The sequence below is a fragment of the Corvus brachyrhynchos genome, unplaced genomic scaffold (assembly GCF_000691975.1).
Source record: "Corvus brachyrhynchos isolate BGI_N302 unplaced genomic scaffold, ASM69197v1 scaffold94, whole genome shotgun sequence".
Taxonomy (NCBI): domain Eukaryota; kingdom Metazoa; phylum Chordata; class Aves; order Passeriformes; family Corvidae; genus Corvus; species Corvus brachyrhynchos.
The window spans coordinates 12,323,913-12,346,656 of NW_008238330.1; the positions used below are offsets into that span (position 1 = coordinate 12,323,913).

The 22,744-nt window shown below is 37.2% G+C and overlaps 1 protein-coding gene across 5 annotated transcripts in view; it reads right to left on the minus strand.

Moving 5' to 3' along the window:
• The window catches only part of ANO10 (anoctamin 10), a 121,596-nt gene extending 99,175 nt beyond the window's left edge, over positions 1-22,421 (minus strand). For 3 of the 5 annotated variants that reach the window (XM_017734574.1, XM_017734573.1, XM_017734576.1), the window contains exons 1-11: positions 21,834-22,419; positions 19,751-19,924; positions 18,572-18,754; positions 17,023-17,157; positions 15,379-15,498; positions 12,789-13,358; positions 10,302-10,357; positions 8,788-8,862; positions 7,654-7,836; positions 4,045-4,236; positions 1,845-1,973 (exon numbers count right to left, since the gene is read on the minus strand). In XM_017734574.1, the coding sequence (XP_017590063.1) occupies positions 1,845-1,973; positions 4,045-4,236; positions 7,654-7,836; positions 8,788-8,862; positions 10,302-10,357; positions 12,789-13,358; positions 15,379-15,498; positions 17,023-17,157; positions 18,572-18,754; positions 19,751-19,910 (1,803 nt within the window). In that variant the 5' untranslated portion in view covers positions 19,911-19,924; positions 21,834-22,419. Of the gene's footprint in view, positions 1-1,844; positions 1,974-4,044; positions 4,237-7,653; positions 7,837-8,787; positions 8,863-10,301; positions 10,358-12,788; positions 13,359-15,378; positions 15,499-17,022; positions 17,158-18,571; positions 18,755-19,750; positions 19,925-21,833 lie in introns of all 5 variants that reach the window. The other 2 variants (XM_017734575.1, XM_017734572.1) reach the window with 2 other exon arrangements.
• Between the last annotated feature and the right edge of the window lie 323 nt (positions 22,422-22,744).

Below are 22,744 nucleotides of genomic sequence, written 5' to 3' on the forward strand. Positions count from 1 at the left end.
AAGAGTGTCTTTATGGAAACTGCAGAAGTCTTACATTTCAGATTGAGTAGTTTTGGAACTGTTTATAACCAATGACATTCCAAAAAAATCACATGGCTTATTATGCTCCAGAAACATACTGTAAGACCCACAATGTTGGTTTTGTATATGTTTTTTCTCAGACAATAAATAGCTGACAATAACAGAAAAACAATCACCAAAAAAAAAAAAAATCAAACTAGCATATTTAAAATCATCAAGCATACTGGACACTTTTGATTAAAACTTTTTAAAATAGACCTTTTCTGACCAGTGCATTATGGCTTGTAGTTTTGTTGTTTGGTTGTTTTGGGTTTTTTTAATTAAGCAGAATAATTAGAGAAAAGTTGACTTTTCTTTAACCAAATTATTACCTTTCATTTCCTCTGGCTCATCCAGCATTAGCCTCCAACAGTCCTTTCATACTACATTAATTATAGATTGGTGGTCTTCCCCGAAGTTGCTTCTCTACATAAGATAACATTTTTCCCTTCTCCTCCCCTCAGTACTAACTCACCTTTTCCCTCCAAACCTTCTTCCCTTTGTTTTCTGAACCTCCCTTTCCACAGCATTTATTTGAGCTACAATGTTCAGGAGTTCCAAGGGATACCTAATTATTATGCTGCAATTCCTGTTCCCTAAAGGGTTGCATATAAGCAAAATTTAAATTTAGATAAAAATGCTGGTATTCTCCTTTGGTCTACCAAGAAACAGAGGTCTGCCTAGAGATCAAATAGCAAGCGTCACATTTAAACAGAAAAAAGGATAACACACAGCGAGCAAAGGCAAAAACAGCCCCATCTCTAAGCTGCCAGAAATCCATACTGCTTACATTTACTCATCCAATTTTCACAATATCATCTCTCTAAATATGTTGTCCAGTAATGAGCTATGTAATTACATTTAATTTGCTAAATCAGTTTTATATTAAAACACCTCACTGAGGTTAATGTAAATATTCACACATGCATAATAGAAGAGTGCATCAGGCTGCCTGTAGTCTCCAGCAAACCAGTTGACATGACTCATATTTACAGTTAACTCTGCAAACCTTAAGGTTTGGAAAATAAAACCCAAAGCAAGCTCATAATTCATTGCATAACACCTAATACCTGTAAAAAGAACAACAAAGAAATATATGCTCCAGATGCACCTCTGTAAGGTGGTGCACTTTAGTAACCACACATACACAATCCAGACCTTTTGCCATGAGAAAAGCAATCCAGTTCCTAAAAGCGAAAATAGAATAATGGTAAAAGTCAAGGCAATGCAATACAAGAAAGCCCTGAAGCAAAGATTTATAAAGGCAAAGGCCTGCAATTTCAGTTATGTAAAATGCCCACAGTCATCCCGCCATGTCTGAAAAGGAATGACACTGATGTGCTTACTATATGGAATTAGGAAAAGATTAAACCCAAATGCTGTTACAATCACTATTATTTACAGTCCTGACACACAGTTGTTTCAGATAAGCCCTACAGGATATGTCCATAAAGATTATGTAGGAAGTCTTTTTAAGATATGCCAGGGTCACAACCCAAGCAGAGAAATAAACAGTTCACAAAAATGTGATTATTTTGCTTCTTGAAATAGCCCTACTAAATACTTGAAGTACATGAAGAAACAAATACACAGTATCTTGGGAATGCATGGGAAAGTATGGCAACAGCATTCACAGTAAATGAAAACACAGAAGCAAAAGAAATCAAAAAAGATTTTGAAACACTTCTTTGATAAGGAAATCTTAATTTCCTTCTAATATAAGATCATTTTCACTGATGTTTATATTATTTGCTACAACATGCATTGTTTGAAGGCAGACTTACCTCCACCAATGCCACAGTCAGAACAAGGTCCATTTTTGAGTCTGGGAAAAGGGCATCCACTTGTGGAGACATTCCAATCAGTATACAATTAGTAACAACTGATATTACACTCATAGTTTCAAAGGCCAACTGAAATAAAACACAAATATATTTACAGTTATGACCATTACCTCTAACTTACTGGTCCCTGAATTGCTCTGGACAGTAGCCCTCTTTTCATTAAAGCCTCAGAAGACCCATTAGTTTAACTTTTTATTTTCCTTCATCTTTTGAATTCTATAGCGTAAGACTTGTTTGGCAAGCAGTCCAGACTTGACAAGACCACAACAAGGTTGTAACCTGAACACATAAAAGAGTACACACTCACCTACAGTTGTACTCCTAAACAAATTTATTTCAGGATAAAGGAAAAACTGCAAAATTCCAAGAGGAACTAAAAGTCGTAACACTGGTTTTGAAGGTTCGGTCTGAACGCAAAGTAAGAGGAAAAGGTAAGAATGGTTCAGAATGCCTTTTAAAATCACAACCACTTGAGATTTGTTGAAAGACTTACATTTAAACACGTGCAACAGCACAAGTCTAAGAACCTCTTGCCTACAGAGGTCCCACAAAATGTCTGAAAATATTAATACAGCTTAACAATTACATTTGCAATATAATGGTTACTTATTCCAAGGTCCTGTCTGGAATGAGAAAGACTGACACAGAATTGTAGCAACTGTCACAATGAATTAGCAGAAATAGCTTTCTCCTTGACAAGAAACTAGTGACTCAGTTCACCTGATGAAATAATTCCAGTATTCCTTTAACAGAAATCTTCCAGCAAATGCTCTAATTTCCCATATGAAATGGATGACTTGAAAATTTAGTTATTATTTTTAATTCACAAAGCAAATTCATTTCTGCTATTAGCTAAAAAATTACATCATAAAATAAAATTACTGTACCAGTAATAATTTTTCAGCCTGCTCTCTTGATTGAAACAAACTATTCTAGCAAAACTAAACGCTATTAATATACCTGCAGCTATGCTTGTGACTTACGACCACAGCCTGATTATTCTGGTGGTTACATGACTGGTCAATGCAGCTATGCCATTAAGAAGCTGGCAGCATAGATCTGGACTGAGAAAGTACATCCCATGTTAAAATGCAAGCAGATTATAATTGACACATTTTAATGACATATTATTAGAAGACTTCACCTTTAAGTCCACTTCATTAATATGTGTCTAATGAACACTGCTCAGGACCCTTGGTTTGCATGTTTTTACTGTATGTTTTACTTGAGGTTTCATTATTTCATTTCTCACTTCTCGTTTGCTTCATTTGATAACATTTACAAACCCTTCAAATTAAATAATCCATTGTGCCCTTTATCTCCATTATGCAATGCTACAAAACTTTTAAAATAAAATTATAATATGGATCATACCCTAGAAAGGTCCCCCAACCAACCTCACACTCCCTTATCAAGCCGCTGCTATTATGGAATGCCAACGTTTCTGGATGCAACTTAGTCACTCCAGAAAACTCTGGTCAGGATCAGTTCACTGATGCAGCACACTCGACAGGCCCCAAAATAGCTGGTGGCAGCATGATTGCATGGACAAACAACTGAGGACAGAAAATGCTTAACCCAGTCCTATTATCATGAAATTGTTTAGATAGACTACAGTGTTCAGGCTGTGCAGAAAGTGCCAGCTCCTGCTCACAGATCCGGATTATTTTAAAATTAGTCAGCTTGAGTACCAGTAACCACAGCAGCACAGGCCACTAGCCTGGCTTAGGAATCCAACTACTTACCTATTCTTCCACTTCTCTTGAAACCCCTGCTGAGCTCCATGCTTCTGAGATTGCATCAGAAGTTACTATTTCCAAAATACACTGGCTATAAAGAATACTGGGCAATATCTGGAAGCTTTGCTTTGTTGAAGTTGTAACAGGAGTACAATACACATGCTTTCTTTTCCAAGAAAAAACATGCTTTCTTTTCCAAGGCAACTGAAAGAAATGTGGTCAAAAACCCCACCAAAAATATCATTGGGATATATATTTGGATAGATGATATGCCAGGGCATTGAAGAGAACAAAGTACCTACTGAACTTTAAAGTGGCTCATGGGACAAACATAAAGCTTTCACACTGTTGTTGAAACCTCTTTTAAACAAATGAATAGGAAAAAAAGACACAAAAATTACCTGCCAAACACCAATATTCGCTGTGGGTTCTGCAAATGGACGCTTGTAAACTCTGCACATCTTTAAGGCATCAGAGTATATCTCTGTGATGTTGTTTAACACTGCAAAGACAGCTGCCAGTGGATAAACACACGAGAAAAGACTCACATAGCCAAACTGTAGGAACAACTCCAGGTAATCATCAAAAGTACCCTGAAAAATAGAGCAAACAGAAGAACAACTGTAAGCTACCAAAAAAAAAAAAAAAAAAAAAAAAAAAGAAGAAATACAGAAATCATACTACAGTTGCAAATATGTTTCCTCATCCCAAATCTGTTGTTTGGAAATGACTGCTGATAGTAAACAATGACAATTTTTTAAAAAAATATAATTCATTTGGAATTACTCAGTCACTAAAAACTTCTTACAAGGAGAGGCCCAGGGTTTTCCTTTTGCCCAATGAATTTTCTGCAAGTCTCACTTCCTATCCTTATTACATGAAGTAACTGTATAAACACATTCTTACTGTTTATGTATGTCTCAACTTATCAATGTTCCTGAGTATCTCAGTTAAACAGTAACAGAAGGAACAGTGAGGAACAGAAAAACAGCACCATGCATTTAAACTGGCACAACATTCTCCTGAAAGCACTGTGGCAATAGAAGACCTAGCATTTCAGACTGTCCATGAAAGATCCAACCAGAATGGTAGGTTGGTAGATAGGCAACTCGTTTCTGGTATTTCTGCTTGTTTATTTCCAAACCGGTACGACAGAGTTAGTGGCCCACTTGAAGGCTGAAATCTACAAGTCAGCACTGACATCTCAAAGGAACAATTAGTGCAAACAAAAAAACCTATTTAACAAATCCCAACAGGTCTGTCACCTGATCTTTAAATGAAGAACATGGGTACTTAAGTGCTGATTAAGTATTCACATGTAGGTGATCATATATCTGCGTATTAGTTTTGTAGTATTAATAATAGTTTGCTATAACTGCAGCAATTTTTTAATGAAAAACCAAACTAATCACTTTTAAAGAGAAAGTGTCCATAAGCAAAGAATGGTGAAATACAACAAAAAAGTTAGACTGGGATCTAGCTATCTTGTATTAACACAGACACACGTATTGTCCTCTCTCAAAACTGAAATCATGAAGACTTGACAGTAACTGAAATTATTACAAGAACCACATAAAAGTGGGTTTGGCTCCAAGTATCATCTGATACAGTTACCTACTCTTTTTTGCCCATCACAGCCATTAAACTGACTGCCCTCTCCAGCATTGTGTGCTTTTTTCCCCTAGGAAACAGAGAGAGGCAGTAGAACTCTGCAAGCTCAGAAATCAATATGGGATACTCATTGATTCCATTTTTCACTTGAACTCGTTTTAAAGTTGCACACTAGTTGGGTCTCAGAAACCAATCTGCAGGCCAGACCAGGAAGAGCTACCTAACTTTTAAAGCCATTAAGATTTTTTCGTCAGAAACGTTTTGTACAAACTCTAAATTTTGCTAAGGTCTTCCTCAGGGACATTTGCAGGAACACTCACTGGAATGGCAGCCACACATCTGTTACTGTTATCACTTTCTCAGACAATCATTGCAGGCAGAGAGAGAGCTTTCCTTTGTGCTCCTCCTTCTGGTAACTGCACAGTATTCCCACTGCTTCCCACACTTTTCTTCTCATTTCCTTGCCCAATACCTACTGGCTTTTAGAATAACAGAGTATGAACTAAGTAAGTATTTATTTTTCTCCTACTCAATTTATGAAACTTTGTGTAGGAAGACAGGAGTCTAAGACGATGTTAAAGAAATGTGTAACTGCGCAACTGGCAGGCATGAGATCAGCTACGGCATCAAGGAAACAAAACCAAGGAAGAAATTCAGGGAAAAATTAACTAGAGGAGTGAAGCAGAAATTAGAAAAATAATAATTAAAACATTATTGCAGGATGTTTTTAGATCTTAAACAGGGTTAAGGGCTGGATATTTGAAAAGTAAGCAAGAATGAGGACAAAAAGAATAGAAAATTCAATGTTAAAGAATATATGAAAGAAGGAAGGAAAACAAAAGAAAAGAGCCTGAAACACAGAATTCTGTCAAGACTCCTCAGTTACTAAACAGTCAAATGGTTCCCCCTTGTGACAGTTTTAATTTTAGAAATATTCTTGCCTGCTGACAGCTTACTGCTTGCAAACAAATCAGTGGTCTGATATCATTTATCGACAAGCACAGCAAAACAATAATCTTTAGACTGAATATAAAATTGGGCTTTGAGTACACAGTACTTAGAACTGAAACTGAGGCTAGCAGTGGACACATGCAAGGCAAAGTCCTAACTCTACAACTGACCTCTTGGGTTCCCGTGAAAAACTGTTCAGGGCACAACAGTACAACAGGTGCAGATTCATTTGATCCAGCTCTGCACAAGAAGCACTGGGCAATGTTACTCAGACACCAAACTGGCTTTGTATGTGACAGCTGAGAAGCAGGAGTCAGCTCAGCTCTAAGAGGCAGAGCTTATTTGGTCAGGCCTGATGCTGACACACAACTTTGGGAGCTGTGCTGGCAGATGTGCAGGTGTTGTGCTGGACTGTGCTGATTTACCAGTTCAGACACTAACGCAGGGACTTCTGCTGTGTTCTGCCCTGCAAGGCAGACAGGCTGTCTAAATCTATCTCCCTCCAACCTTCACACAAGAACACATTTGTACAGTTTTCAAATTGTAAAGGTGATAGTTCTTTCTCCTTTTCCCACTTCATGGCACTTCATGCAGGAAGAGAGGACTCTGATAGGGCATTATTATCAAATTTCAAACTGCTAATGTCTACCTTTTACATGAAAGGTACACTATCTACATGTACTTCTTACTCTGCAAAAACATAAATCATACAGTATTAAGACTCCTGTGACTCTGCTTGCAGCATCTGATCAAGTTGTCAGCCAGTCTGTAAGGCCTTAACATACACATTGATGTCCACTGTGTTAATTTCTTCAGAATTTTAAGTAATGAATTGCATGAAATCTGCTAAATACAATTAAAAATTATACTGCGTAGGAGGTGGTCAAGAACAGAACCAAGAAGACAGTGAATACCAAACCTGTGGTTTCAAGAGACAAGAGCTTCCAGCAAGAGTATTGTTTTGAAGAGCTGGTTTCTTCTATCCTCCATTTCTGGCCCCATCCAGACATAAGTGCTCTCTCTCTCAGGCTCTAGTTTAACTGACTGTTTAAACTAGCACCACTGCAACACCAAATCAAAACAGAAAATTTCCATCTGCCCTGTGCCATCCTACTCATCCCGGCAGCCTTTGGGTTGCCCTTGGAGATGAAGGGCATATTGCACAAATACTTCTTTCCAGTGATATGGGGTTAGGTAGCTCCAGATAAGAGCTGTTCACTCCTTCCCCTTCATTCTATTCATTCCTTCCCTTCATTCTGGGATCCTGCACTGTATCCACTACTTGATCCAGGATACCATAAAGCTGCATAAACAGCTACCAGCAAAGCTGATGAAGCTGAAAATAAGCTGCCAGGCCAGACAGCCAAAAGTATTTGTTTGCCTTAGCTGATGCCTCTGTCAACTACAGCCCAGAAAAGTTTTAACTCTTTTACAGTAGTACAACATACCAAATAGGTTCCCATTTCTTTCTCCATGTTGACCTGTTCAGCTATTGACAGATCCCTATCAGTTTTCTGGGAACACATGCGTTTCTTCATCCTCCTGTTGTATCTCTTCTGAAGCCAGTAAGGAAGCAAGGATTCTGCAAACTGGTTGAGGATCTGCGAAGTTATCAGCAAAGTGGCCAAGCTCTTAAATTTAAAAAAAAAAAAAAAAAAATAGAACTGTGATGAACCTATGATCATTTGCAATTCTGTGTGCTCTTGTACCACTCTAAGTTACTATACTATGAAGAAAAGGCCAGCCTAACAAACCTAGCAATAGCATATGAAAAGTACAGATGATCTAGTTCTCATCCTCTGCTGTGTGCTGAAAAGAACTAATTAGGAGTTAGTAGTCTAAATATTTTGTGTATCTGTATGTATCTTGGAAACAGTACACCAAGTACAATGAAGGGTAATGCATATTTAATATATACCAATGGCAATCACAGAGCTAAAGACTGAATTTTTTTCTATGTTTTTTATTTCCTGATTTTACCTGAAACTACAGGAAACGTCTCAAGTGTTATGTCCGGTATATATATGTCAAGCGTTTTGCTAGAGATCACTTCAGAGTAACAGAGGTCTTGAGCTGAAGTTCTTGTACTGCTCATTATGTTTAGAGCAAAAATACTTTCCTTATACGTAATTTTCATGCATTTGAGTGAGAAAGTTGATTTAAAATAACTACAAATTATTTTTGCTTTCATTTATTCTCAGATCCTCACTGTAGTCATAAACTTAATCACAACCCTATCCTCAAGAGTCTCTCATTAGAAACACTACAGAGAAGAACATCTTCTAACATAAAAGGAAATAAAGAGGAAATGAAAATTTCCCAGTCTCATCTATGTGAGAGAATAATCAAATTTATTTGAAAGCATTTCCTCATTTATACAGAGAGAAAGAATTACTCTGTTATTATTCTGCAATAATGTTAGGGAAACTGAAACATGGAAGCTGGATTTCCAAGAAAATATGGGTGAAATATATTAATTGCCAAGTTTATGTTTTGGAATAACTATTAAATACTAAAGTCTTTCAATCAATCCGTTATTTTCCTAGATTCATCAACATTCTTAAGATGTTCTTGGAACTCACCTGCCTCAAAAGCTTCATATCAAACAACACAAAAGCAATGTAGAACAGAGATGCAAAACAATTTAAGAAGTTGAACTGCAAATAAAAATATTTGGTTTTAGTACTCAAGCAAAAGTTCAGATGCAAAATTATCATCTAACTTAACAGCTGTTCTGACTAAATGGTTTCCATGAAGACGTAAACTGTCCATTAAAGTTTTCTTTACCATTTTCAAACCTTAGGTCAGGAAAAACATATTTTCAATATTGGTCTTACTAAGTTTTTCACTCAAGCTTAATGCTTTCCTAAAGTAAAGTGTACAAAGAGAACTACAACTGAATTACGAAATGTGGACATTAAAAATGTATCACCTTCTACTTAACTTTCATTTTTTTGGCAATTTCTCCAGAGATAACACTATAAAAAGGACATATTGATCTTAATTTAGATCAATGAATTTTTAAATAACTACTTTATCAACATATTTATTATAATATATAACATTTTATATATTAATAATATATAAAATATTATTGTATTACAAAAATATACATGTTGGATGATATATCTCTCAATCTGTAAAAATGTTCCTTTATATATGTTAGTTGTGCTTTATATTTAATCACTTCAAAAGGTTTTATGGCCAAGAGAAATATTTCCTACTTCTAAAATGAGACATAATCACAGTACTGTACTTGAAAAATCACAATCAAACTCTGAAGTTTCCTACTTGCTAACAGTGCTGCAGCTCCTGTTTTGGAGCTCATGGACAACGCAGATAAATACTGGGAGTGCAGAGAGCCTCTCACAGACTGAGAACGAAAACCGGGGGGAACTAACACTTGACATTTCACAATTTTTTTAATCATTACCAGTAACAGATGAGTAACACAGAGATTTAACACAAAAAATATCACAGAACAAAACAAAACAAACAAACCCCAAATAAACACACACACACAAAAAAAAACATGGTGAAGGAAATAAGGAAGGAACTCTAAGGAAATAGAGAAAATAAAGAAGGAAGAAACTTAAATGATCTTTTCAAAAAGGAAACAAGAAGATTAGGTAAACTAAATAGATCAGTATATGCTATGAACTGCACAGGGGCAGACTGATGGACAGGTATTTTCAGGTTCCTCTAACTAGTTGTCTGAACATTAGTATAGGTGGAAGTTAATACATGAACTTTTAAAAATATGGTTTACCATAAAATCGTGCAAAAATTGAATGGAATAGTTCTCAGCTGAAGACAGGACCACACCAATTAACAGAAACTTATATATACAGCATCCTAATGAAAGAACAAATCAATACAAATAAAAAGCCAACTCTCCACTATAAAAGAGGCATCTAAAACAGTCTAGCAGTTACTGCAACCATAATAGAAATCTTCTTTACTCTGATATTTGTGCTACTATTTGGCCTTGAGCAAAACTGTGGGTCACTGCGGTAATGCTAGGAAAGCACTAATAAAACACAGCACAAGCTGTCTTTTTAAATAATCTTAAAAGCTGCTTATATGACATACTTACTACTAAAACCTTCAGAATTAAATGGTTCTGATATGAAGATTCCAGCCTGTGATTTTCTAAAATAGCAACAAAATTATTAATTAGTAAACAGCAGAAGCTCCTATCATGTACTAGACATTGCTCTCCAAAGGGCAAACAGACACTTTTACTCTGCATGAAAATTACTTATCTAATAGTTTGTATTATTCCAACACTTTATGGTAAAATGAATGTATACTGTACCAATACCTCACTTAATCTATAAAGCTAATTTGATGCACAATATTATCAAACACATTTTTGACTACAATTCCAGTATTTTTTCTACTTTTCCTTTTATATATTTCTTAACTCTGAAGAGCTATTTTATAGAAGAAAAAACATCCACCACTCTTTAGACTTAACAAAATGTGTCTAATTATTGATTGCTCTTTGGCTGAAAACTAATGCAAGACTAATGGGAATATATACCAAAAAGTAACAATTGCAAATTTGATTCAAAACCAGTAAATGTTCTGAGAAATACTCCCATCCCTCTCCAAGGAATTTACGTAAGACTGTAAAGCAAGACTAGATTACATGAAGTTCAACAGATGCATTATTCATTTTAACTGAGATTTTCAGTTCATTCAAAATACACTGTCAGAACCTCATGTTTCAGGAAGGCTGGTTTACTAGAGGGGAGAAAAGGGAAGTGGTGATTTTCAATTTCTTCCTACTACTTTGTCAGATTGTACCTTTAAAGCCCTGGCTAAGCAGTAACTGAGAAGGCAGTACACGAGCACGTGTTGTGTCAACAAGGCTGAAAGGAGACACCATCACCTATGGACCTCATTCAGGACAGAACAGCAGAGTTCTACTCTGACAGGAGCATGAAGTAAGGCCTGACATGTGGAAAATAACACTCAAGTGACTGAATGCAATTGTGGACCTCATTCAGGACAAAACAGCAGAGTTCTACTCTGACACGAGCATGAAGTAAGGCCTGACGTGGAAAATAACACTCAAGTGACTGAATGCAATTTTTACTTTTAGCTTTCACAATACAATCAGCTTTCATGATAAGTGGGTGCAAAAGGGGTGCTTAAAATACCCCAGATTGTTTCCCATGCTTTGTCACTTTAGCTGCTGAAGTCAGATATTATCTGAAAATAGGCCAGGTGGGAAGGAAGGTAGGACAGCCAGATGAGCTCTTCAGCCTATTCAGAGCATGGCAGCATAAACATATCAGATAGCTCAGAAAAGGCACAAGCTGTCAGTGTAGCAGGTTACATAAGTACTGTCTCTGCTGAATATGAAACATCAGCTTAAAACCAAAAAAAGTCTGGATTAAAAAACCCCCTTCAGTTGCCAGCTAAAGACATTTCAGTCTATCAGACCAACATAACTGGGTAGTTCACAGAAATGCTTTTTCTTGCTGTACAGTAAAACAGAGTGAAACAAAACAGCCAACTGAGCCCTAGATATGAATTTAAAAATCATTATTTAAATAAAAACCTTGAACAGTCACAAACAAATCAAGAAATTGCTTGCTTTTACTACCATGGCTGCCAGGTTGAATTTGCTGAGCAAATCATTTTGGCAAGCATAACCAGCCCCCACTTCAACACCTCTTCTTATTCTGTCTTTGCATCAATCTCCCTTTTGCTTTATCTTTCTTCTGTTAATTTTCTGTGTCTCCAGCTTTAGTAATCTGGATTCTGTCCTGGAAATCAATGCCATATGGAGTGACACGAAGCAGTTAATTGTCCATTAGCTTAATCTATTAACTTTGTCTGAAAGTGACTTCACATGTCTGTAGAAGTGCTAAAATTCAAAATAAATACTAGCATTTCACTGTCCTTATGCTAGGTTACAAAACACAAGGCCTAATCTGTTAAATCAGTCACACACACAAGGGGAAAAAAAAAGGTCATCTGTTAGAACATTCCTCCTCTTCTAAGGGTGCCCAGAGAATCACATTTTGATAGGGATGTGAAATCCCAGTCTTTGTTATATATGTAGCATACATAAACACTCTCATGTGACATTTAGTTCTTGGGTTTAGATTTGGTTCTGTAACGTCAGTGCCTCTGCACAGATGTACAGCAGACTAAAACACACTCAGCAAAGCCAGACTGTGGGTGCAACTGGCCAGGACAGCCCTTTCTGCTATCCATACACCTCTGAGCTCTCCCCTCACCTCTTTTGTCAGCACTATGGCCGATACAGCCAGCCAAAGAGCTAAATCAGGGAGGGGGAACATCTGCACCAAAGGCAGGATCACCCGTTCTGATGGCATGTCAGACTCAGACCAAATTAAACCAAATATGAAACTGCAATCTCAGAACACCCAAAATATAAGAAGTTTAAAAGGCCATCTCTTTTACCCCACAGCAAGAACCTACTTTGGGAAATTTCTTTAGCATTCTGTTGAACAAGAGCTCACAGTAATGTATTCTACAAAGAAACAAATTCTAAGTATGTGGGATTCTAACTTGAAGGAAGAAGAATGAACAACTCTCTTACCCCATGATGTCAAGAATTCAGCAGCATACCGATAGATACGGTTCATAATTTCAATCACAACAGCATAGATGATACTGGGCACATACAGCATCAAGCTGCTGAAGTTAGACTCATTCTCTTTGTGATAATCCAGAGCCCACTGCTCTAAGTCAAAGTAAATCATCATCACATACAGTGAGAAGTAGAGGCAAAGGCACACAAATGGTAAGGACACCAGGTAAATCCGTAATTGCCTCTTAAGACTTGAGTACACTGGCTCCTCCCTGCCAGTGACAGGATTGATACCCAGCACACCATGGAAGCCTGGTCTTGGTTCCTCAAACTGTCGTTTCATCAGCAACGTCCCCCAGCGATACGTCAGGATGGCGCAGATCCGCTTCCAAACCTCCAGTATCACAGTGGACCACAGGAGGTTGAATGTGGCAAACATGACGTATTTGTCATAGTCTTCCCATGCAAACACGTAATAAGGAATCCCAATGACAGCCATTGGAATCAAAGCAAATGTGAAGTATTCCAAGAAGCCAAAGTAGAGAGCAATGGTTTCGCCAAAGTAGCAGCGTATGTCATCTGCAGAAAGAAATTAATCAATTAAGACTACACTTAACAGAGAAGTCAGTACAATATCAAACTTGACCTTACATGAACTTGTAACTTTCCATTGGCCAGAATTTTTTTCTTCTAAATAACACAATGAATATCATTGCTTCTTCTTTCTTCCTTCACCCTTATTCCAGAAAGTCAGATGGTTATCTGAATTTTTTTTATGTTACATATATACACACAGAACCATACCATTCAGATGGTAAGGAAGTCAAATACCTCAATAACTACTATATCAACATCAGCTATCCAGACAAACAGAAAACAAAACAAAACAAAACAAAAAAAAAAAAAAAGAAAAAGAAAAAGATAAAAAACCAACCGAAGAGAAAACACTATCATTCTTGAACACAGAATTGATCAATGAACGGCATGGAAGACATCTGATGTAATAAAAACCAAACTTTAACAGCAAGTGACACCCAGCTTCTGAAAAATCCCACTGGCATATGCACTCCTGGAAAACAAATTTGTTTCATCTTGCCCAGGGAAAAAAAGCTAGCTGTGCTTTGACAACCCTCAAGGAACTAAAGGAATAGATGGTCAGGTGTATCAAAATCTTAAATCTTAAAACATGTCAGAGAGAATAATCAGGTTGAGATAACTCTCTTCAACAGACAACTGATACATGAAATACTTCCTGTACTCACTAAGTTTGTCTGCTACAGAGACTTGGAAAGTGCATTAGTAATGGATATATTTCATGACAGATGTATTACCTCCAAGAAGACATCGCACTTATCTTAGTAATAACAACAACAACAAAAAAATAGGATTATTATTCATATAATCTAGAAGTGATTAGATATAGAAATGCCTATCAAACAGAGTTGGGAATGCTGAAATCTCTTATCTTCACCTGCTTGGAAGACCAGATTGCTTGTATGCCACTTCTCTGCATTCACCAGCTTAACAAAACAGCCACAGAAGCATGGCCTCTGAACTGACACTGTAAATACACTACTGCAGTGTATTACCTCTGTAACACGCTACCACAAAAAAACCTGACATGCAATACCAGAATATTCTTACAGCTTACAAAACACTACAGCAGAAGCTTACAACTGCCAACCAGATAAAAGTCTCTGAAAGCAAGAAGGAAAGGTAAACAGACAGAAGGATCAGCACTCCAACATCCCTGTCAATCAAAAAGTCATTAACAAATACATTCAAGTGTAGGTCATCAGCATGACTTCACACTCCAAGCATCCAACATGAACGACATCCCTAAATTTGTACATACTTAACAGGTACCTGGGATTTACTTCAAAATTTTGTAAGGATTCAGTGTCAGTCCAAAAAAAACCCTTTCTCACATAAACAAAAGACCAGCACACAATAAGGCTCCTAACACAATACTCTGTGGCAGGCATATCAAGCCAGATCTTTAACTTCCTGCAGCTCAGGAAAGAACCTCAAGCAACTGCAAGACTGAGAGACTTAAAATCAGGCAAGCTTCCAAACGCTTAGTTTCTTATTTTTAAATGACATTTACAGGTTTAGAGTTTAGAACTTAACTTTCCACATGGCTAGACTAAAAATTATAATCATTTTAAGATTATTCAGTGTCTAAAATACATTCAAGTGATGCTGGCATGCAACAACATACAGTCTTCATTCAGACAATGAATATAAAACAAACAGTTGTAAATACACTTTTGACACACCTACAACACAAAAAAGCTTTGGGATTTCCAAACACATGGGAGCTTGTCAAGAGTCAGTCTGAAAAAACAGTCTTGGCTTGTACCATTCCTGCTTTACTGATTGGTGGGGGGGATTTGTGACGTGCAGACTGCTGTTACATGGAAGTTCACAGACACCAAATCTGCAGACTCTGGAACCACCAATTTTGCAAGTCTAGAACCATTTCAGGAGGTCACACAGGAAACACTAGAAGAGGAAAAACTTGTCCAAATGGTAAAACAGCAGTGGTCTAATTTCACGACTCCATTGCATGACCACAGTGCAAATGCTGTTCACATACCTAAAGGTTGATAACCAACTTTCACTCGGCCATACCATCTGTGACGAAGCTTTTTCAGCTCTTCTCTATCATGCAGAGGGAAAATCTGAACAAGAATACCACTGGTCAATAATCTTCTCACTAGAAGAGAAAAGAAATAGATACCTTACACTCCTTCAAAGGACAGTGAAGTTGACATAAGCAAACAGGTTACATTGTGTGCTTAGCAAGCCTAAAGCTCCTTTGAAATAGATCTAGTACTCAAATCCTAAAAAAATTGTCTCATGTTAGCTAAAAATTATAGAGAGCAGTTGTACCTATTCCTGCAAATACTGTGCTGTCCACTGGAAGAGAAAGAGCAACCTTTTTACATCTAGTAACTACTCCATAGCTTTGCAATATAACCAGATGCAGCTTCAATAGCAAAAAGTGCTACAGGTCAGGACTGAAGTGCCATATGTAGCTTTGTGGGGATAGCCACAAAGCCATCATTGTATTGATTATAGGAAAGATACAAAAAAACCTTTTAAACATCAGTTTACACTAATTCATAAATTACATCACATGTTCATTGCAAACAAACTACATATTCCACAATCTGTATTTAACTTTGTTATGGAAAGCAATACAACGTGTGTGGATAAACAAACTGCTCTGAAGTTACAACCACGGAAAAAAGAAAATAAATTAAAAAACCAGGGAGGCACTGGAAGTGTGACAGTACTTTACTATTTCCCATCATCATCTGCTTGACATGACTAGAAAAATACCTTGGCTATATAAAAAAATTACCAATGTAAACTCATCTGACATCTACATTTATTTACATGTTTTGAACCACTAATATACACAGATCTCCTTTGATGACCTACACTAATGAATGAAGATACTGTTTATAAAAGGACATACAATTATTAAGATACATTCTCCTAAGAATCTGTAGCATCTCTGCCAACAAACTAGTTCCAGCTACCATAAAAATAGCACCAGCTCTCATTGCTTCTTTCTCCCATGAAAAGGAAGAGCCCTTGAAGCAAAGAGGAGAATCAGTGAAACCAAATAAATGAAATAAAACTTCCTTCATATTACGAAATGTATAACTCTGGAGCACTGTTACTCATTCCAGTATTTTTATACAGAGACAATCCAAGTATATAATCATGTAATTTAAAAATTAATATTTTTGGTACTAATTAAAACTAATCAATAACATCAACATGTGCAAAAACTACCCAACTGAAGAGACCAGAGCCTCAGCCTCACAGAACAACTCAGGATAGAAGGCCCTCTGGAAGTAATCAGGTCCAGCTACCTGCTCAAGGTAGGTGTGGCTTAAATTGGGCTGCTCAGGACCTTGTCTAGAAAGGATCTAGAAGTCTCCCAGGACAGAGTTACCAATAATCTCTTTAAATCCCAGATCAAATGTTTGATTACCCTGTTGTGAAAAATATTTTCTTGATACCTAATCAGAATTTCTCATTGTATTGTGCATCCATTGCCTTTTCTCCTATTACTGAACCAGTGAAAAAACAAAGTTGGTTAAAAATAGTGGGACTTGAATGTCTGAAGGATTTCTCTTCATTAAAGGAAAATTACTTTTTTTCCACCATGAACACTATCCTACATCAACACAGTGAGTTAGAGGCAACAAACTACACTGCTTACCAATTGATTTCCCTGGGTACAGCTTTGCCTGAGGATATCCAGGGATCATTTTTTCATTTTTAGCTCTCAAATTTTCAAGTTCATGTTTGATGATGTACTGACATTCTGCCATTGTAAGGAAATTGTGATTGTCATCTAGATAAAAAAGAAGGTTGTATGAAATGGTGCAGCACAGGAATACAACCCTGGCAGCAAATAACTACAAAGAAAAAACCAGAAACAGAAAAAAAATTACAGCAACAAACCTATGTCAGCCCCATGAATTTATCATCATGGAAACACAAGTCTGATTTCCTGGAGATAAAAAATAAATTACTATTTTTTCCCCTTAGGAATATGAAACTATAGGGATTGCCCTAAATACACTAAGTAAGAAGCTAAAATATCAACAAAACTCTAATACAAAGAATAACAACAAAGTATTAGTTAAATTGGGCAAACAGAAATACTGTCAAGACAACATAGATGGCAGAGTTTCTTTTGTAGGTGACAATTTCTCTGACTGCACCTCGACAAAACTAAAATTAGATTTGTGCCTTTAAAAAGAAAAAATACCAATGGATACAGCCAAAACTATATTTACAGCAGCTGGAATTCCAGCTAATCCTAGAGATTCTGTCAACAGGGGAATTTGTGTCAGATTTGCATTAATAATGTAAAGGCATGAAAGAAATGGAAGTGGCGCTTTTGCAACTGACAATTCTTCTGAAGGCTTCCTAATTTCAGGAAAACAAGGCCACAAAAGTAAAGACACTGCAACAGTTATTGCACACAGCAGTGGTGTTGAGCAAAACTGGCACTGAACAACAAAAGTTCAAATTGTTTCAGGCAGACCCAAGAACCTTGATATTGAAAATGTGGTGAAAGGCATCATTCAAACAGCCACATTAAAAGTATTAGCAACACCAAGCTGGAACTCCAATATTTACCTGCAGAGCAAAAAATGAGTTCTGCCACTGTAGGGGGGTTAAATACCTTACAAGCAACACATTTAAAAGGAAATGTTCCTGTGTTGGCACCTTCACAAAGTAAGAGAGGAAAAGAAACGATTCCACTAATCATGCCCAAATTCCACTGAATGCGTCTGTAGTGTTAATTATTGTTTGTTTGATGTGTACATGTAACAGAGAAAAATGTTTCTATTTTTTCCAGCTAATTATAAGATAATAAACCTCAAAACTGGCTCACAGAAATTAAATTGCTACATTAATTCATAACATGGATTGTTAATCATAAAATCATGTTTATCAGCTCTTTGTCTTGTCTTATTTTCCAAGAAAATCTTTCATACAAGTAAGAGACTATTTGGAGCATAGCAAAGCATAAAGGAAAAGACAAGCAAAAAACTAAAGCCATGTGAAAGAAAACAAAATTCATTATATGACCTGGATTTCCACAGCTAAAAACAAGTATTTTTTTCATGGCTTGGTCTTGCTGTTCACAGTTACCATTCCAAGGAACAGAAAAGACCATAGGAGATTTAGCAGCACAATTGCTCATAATCTTTAGTCTCTACTTTGCAATGACAAAGATTCCTACAATTGCTTACCTGCAAAATCTTTGAAAGTTTTTCTACTGCTGTACGTAAAAGTTCTCATTGAGTTATCACTGCATTCCTTCACCAAACCTACAGTTTCAGCTCCGAGCAACAGTCTTAAGTGGGAAGCTCCAACTAGATAAATATTTTCAACTCCATTTTCCATAACCAGTGGTTTAACCAGTAGTTGTGCACCTTTAAAGTAAAGAGGGGTAAAATAAGCAAGAAAGTACATTAAAATTACATCTAAAAGCCCTAGTATTTTAGCATCCAATATACTGGCCCTAGCTAACAGGAGTACTGAAATGTCTCTTTTTAAGGGCGCAAAGAGTCAAGATTTCAACAACACTTGACATATGGTGTTCAGAACCTTGCAGGGTCACCCCCTGATTCAGCCCTGCTTCTGTTGAAGCACTCGCAACAATGAACTGGAACAATGGGGACTGTTTGGATCTATTTCCCTAAGGTTCGCACCACAAAAGCCAGAAGTGCTTCTGCAAACAGTCCCACTGATTTTAAGGAGACTAGATTTTTCAAACAGAAACATCTCTAACTTATCTAACAGAGGCCTGAAAGCAAGTTGGTAGTCACAAATCCAACAGATACAGAAATATTACTGACCATAAGCCATAAGCTACAACAGCTGTAAATAATGACTTTTTTTAAAAAAGTTTAAAAAAAAGTCCAAGGAATTGCAAATTAATTAGCCTAACTTCAATTCCCAGAAGCATACCAAAATGAGTAACGAAATACTGTCTTAGTAAGACCCCACATGCTACCAAAAAATATAAATAAAATCCAACATTAGGTTACCAAGATTAAATTGCTTTCTGCTGACTTAATTTTGTTCTACAACATGGTACAAAGTCTTATGGACAGGATGTGAAGCATCTTCATTCAGGCAAGGTTTACCATGTTTCCATAAGCAACAGGACAAAGATGCCTAGACAACTGCTATAAACTCTGACATCAACATTACATTGAAAGATAGGTTATCAGGGCTTCAATGCAAAAAATGGAAGAATTCTAGAGTTCAACTGGCATTTGACCTTAAGCCAATGTTTTCATTAGTAACAGGGTTAAGTGGGTTCCAAAAATGCAAAATGAAATGAGACTGGCGAACAATCATTATACCACAAATTCCCTGAAAACTAATTTTCTGTATGTCTTCATATTATGTACTGTACTCACCTCCATTTGCCTTTTTGTCCACAATTCGTTTAGTGAACCATTCTATGGTTTCTTCTTTGGTGCCTTTTGCAAGTTCAATTACTACCAGAGGCGTGAAGTTAGACTCAACAGTATCCAAGAAAGACCAGCTTTCCACCACCTCTTTTGTTTTTTCCGCCATCTCTTGAGAGCTTGCTAAGTAAAAAACCAAAACAAAGCAAATGCTAAAAAATATTTGGTACTAATCTAAACACCACAAAACTTTTCTGTAGTGAGTTACACAAGTCTGTGCTTAGCAAAGGCATAGGTGTGCACTTTTATGCACTTACTACTACCAGGCTGAGTAACTTCCACAGTTGTCAAGATGCTACCGATCTCCCACGGCATTTGTGTCCTACCCTCCAGATAGGAAAACTGTTGTTGCTACTTACAACTGTTGTTGTAGTGAGAAGAAAGCAAATAAATAAATTCAAACAAATCAATAAGGGGAAACTATCCTCAAAAACAACAGCTTGCAACTTCCTACAGTGTATTTGTCAGCAAATTAAAACATTAACAGAAACTTAGTCAAACAGGTATTTAAAAATCAATAAGCTTCTCATGGTATGAGTATGCAAACACATTATAAGGAAGAACCTCCTCAGTTAATCTTTGAAGCTTTAACCATACCAAGGAAACTTACACCATCTTGTGTAGGTGAGTAAGACACCTATCATATCAATAGGCAAATTGAACTCAAAGCACTTAAATGACTTTTTGCAACCTATAAACCAAGTGTTCTGTGACAAAGTCCAGCTGCAAAGCACTGAGCACAGCTTTATGTGTAAATAATCCAAATCATCTAAGCAGGCCTTTATAGACTCACAGACCCATTTAGGTTGGAAAAGGCCTTCAGGAGTGAGTCCAACCATTAACACAGCACTTCCAAGTCCACCACTAAACAGTAGCTCCAAGAGTCGTATCTACAGAGCTTTTAAATACCTCCAGGGATGGTGACTCAACCATTTTCCTGGACAGCCTGTTTCAATGCTTGACAACCCTTTCCATAATGAAATTTTTCACAATATTTTAATGGCACAACTTGAAGCCATTTTCTCTTATCACTTGTTACTTGGCAGACCCCCACCTTGCAACAACCTCCTTTCAGGTAGTTGTAGAGAGTGGTAAGGTCTCCTCTGAGCCTTCTTTTCTGCAGGCTTAACAACTCCAGGCACTTCTCTTTTGTCTTTTTAACAAATTTTACATAAATTGTTCTACAGAGATCATTGTATCATGCTTCATAAAGCAACTTAGAGATGTTGATATGAAACAGTAAATCTGGCAACTAACCTGCTCCATTAAAAAAAAAAAAGTAAAAAACCCAAACATAAAACCTATCACAGCTTTAACTTACTAAATTTAAAAGTGAGGGAAAGGTTTGGTGATTTTGGTTTGGGGTTGGGTTTTTTTGCTATTAACTTGACTGAAGAAGGGAGTTTACCCACTGCCTTTAAGTAGTTTCCCCTCTCCTGTTAAAACACTGAAAATACTTAATTTCTAAGGAAGTTGCTATAAGGATGCAGTTCAACTTTTATGACAGTTATACTTCTGTGATTCATAGACAAATCAGGCTCCAGTATTTCATATAAGTTATCCTAAAAAATACAGTGATACTGTAAACATATGCTTATCATAATAAACAAGTCTATTTACTTTTAACTGTCAGAAACAACTTTCAAGCCGAATTTCAATGGGGTTTTCAGTTAGTTTCACTTGTCTTTTCACAGGCACACAATCCTGCAACATTCAGATTTACAGCTCTGAACCAAAGTATGCATTATCTTTAAAAGAAATGTACAAGATCAATAAAGTATTTTAAAACATTTTAGATGCATATCTGCACAAACAGAATGAACCAGACAGAGGAAAACATAACCAGGGATGAGGCACTGTAACTGAGATTGTCAGTAAGTAACTACACTGTCTTGACGAGTCACTGCACCTTAATGCATCACTATCCATAATCAGGGGCTTCCTAAAATAATGCCTGACACGTTGTGCATATTGCCATTTCTAAAGAATTTAAAGAATGAAAAGCACTAGATAATTATTAAATATTACTTACCAGTTAACAATATCACTTTGCAGAACAGTTATCTCTTGAAAACAGCCTTTTTATAAACAACGTGCTACTCAGTGAACTTGGCTCCTATCATTTATTCAGAATCATCATACTTGGCATGGTGACTGTGAAAGAATCACAGAAACATCACAGAATCATGGAATGGTTTGGGTTGGAGGTACTTTAAGGATCACCTAGTTCCAATTCCCCTGCCATGGCCAGGAACACGTTCCACTAACCCAGTTTGCCCAGAGCCCCATCCAACCTGGCCTTTAACATTGCCAGGGATGGGGCATCGGCAGCTTCTCTGGGCAACTTGTTCCAGTGCCTCACCACCCTCACAGCAAAAAATTTCTTCCTAACATCTAACCAAAAACTACTCTCGAAACTCAGTTTGATTTGTTATTTTCAGGCTTTCAGTAAAGTGTTAGTTTCAGGCTTATTACTACTGAAAATTACAACAGAGATGAAGCACTCTTCCAAATCGCCTCTGTGATTTCCACACGTTTTTTAAACAGGTTGTCCAACGCCCAGCACAGACCCTGTGGGAAGTAATTTGGCCTCCTCTTTCACACCTGCACTGTGTAACTTGGGACACACACAGAAGCACGGCTGGCCTCCTCTTTCACACCTGCACACTGTGTAACTTGGGACACACACAGAAGCACGGGAAACAGCCCCAAAAGGCCGTCAAACCCCTAGAGCTCCCGCTCCCACCGAGTAGCTGAGTGGCGGTCACAATTAATTAGGTTGGAAAAGACCTCTGAGACCATCGAGTCCAACCAATGACCAGGGACCACCTTGCCAGCTCAGTGCAGAGGGAGCTGCAGCCCTTTTCCAGGGCGTGTCGGCGCAGAGCGGGGCAGAGCCGGGTTCACTGCCCCGCCTCCACCCGCTCCGCGGGCCCCGGCGCG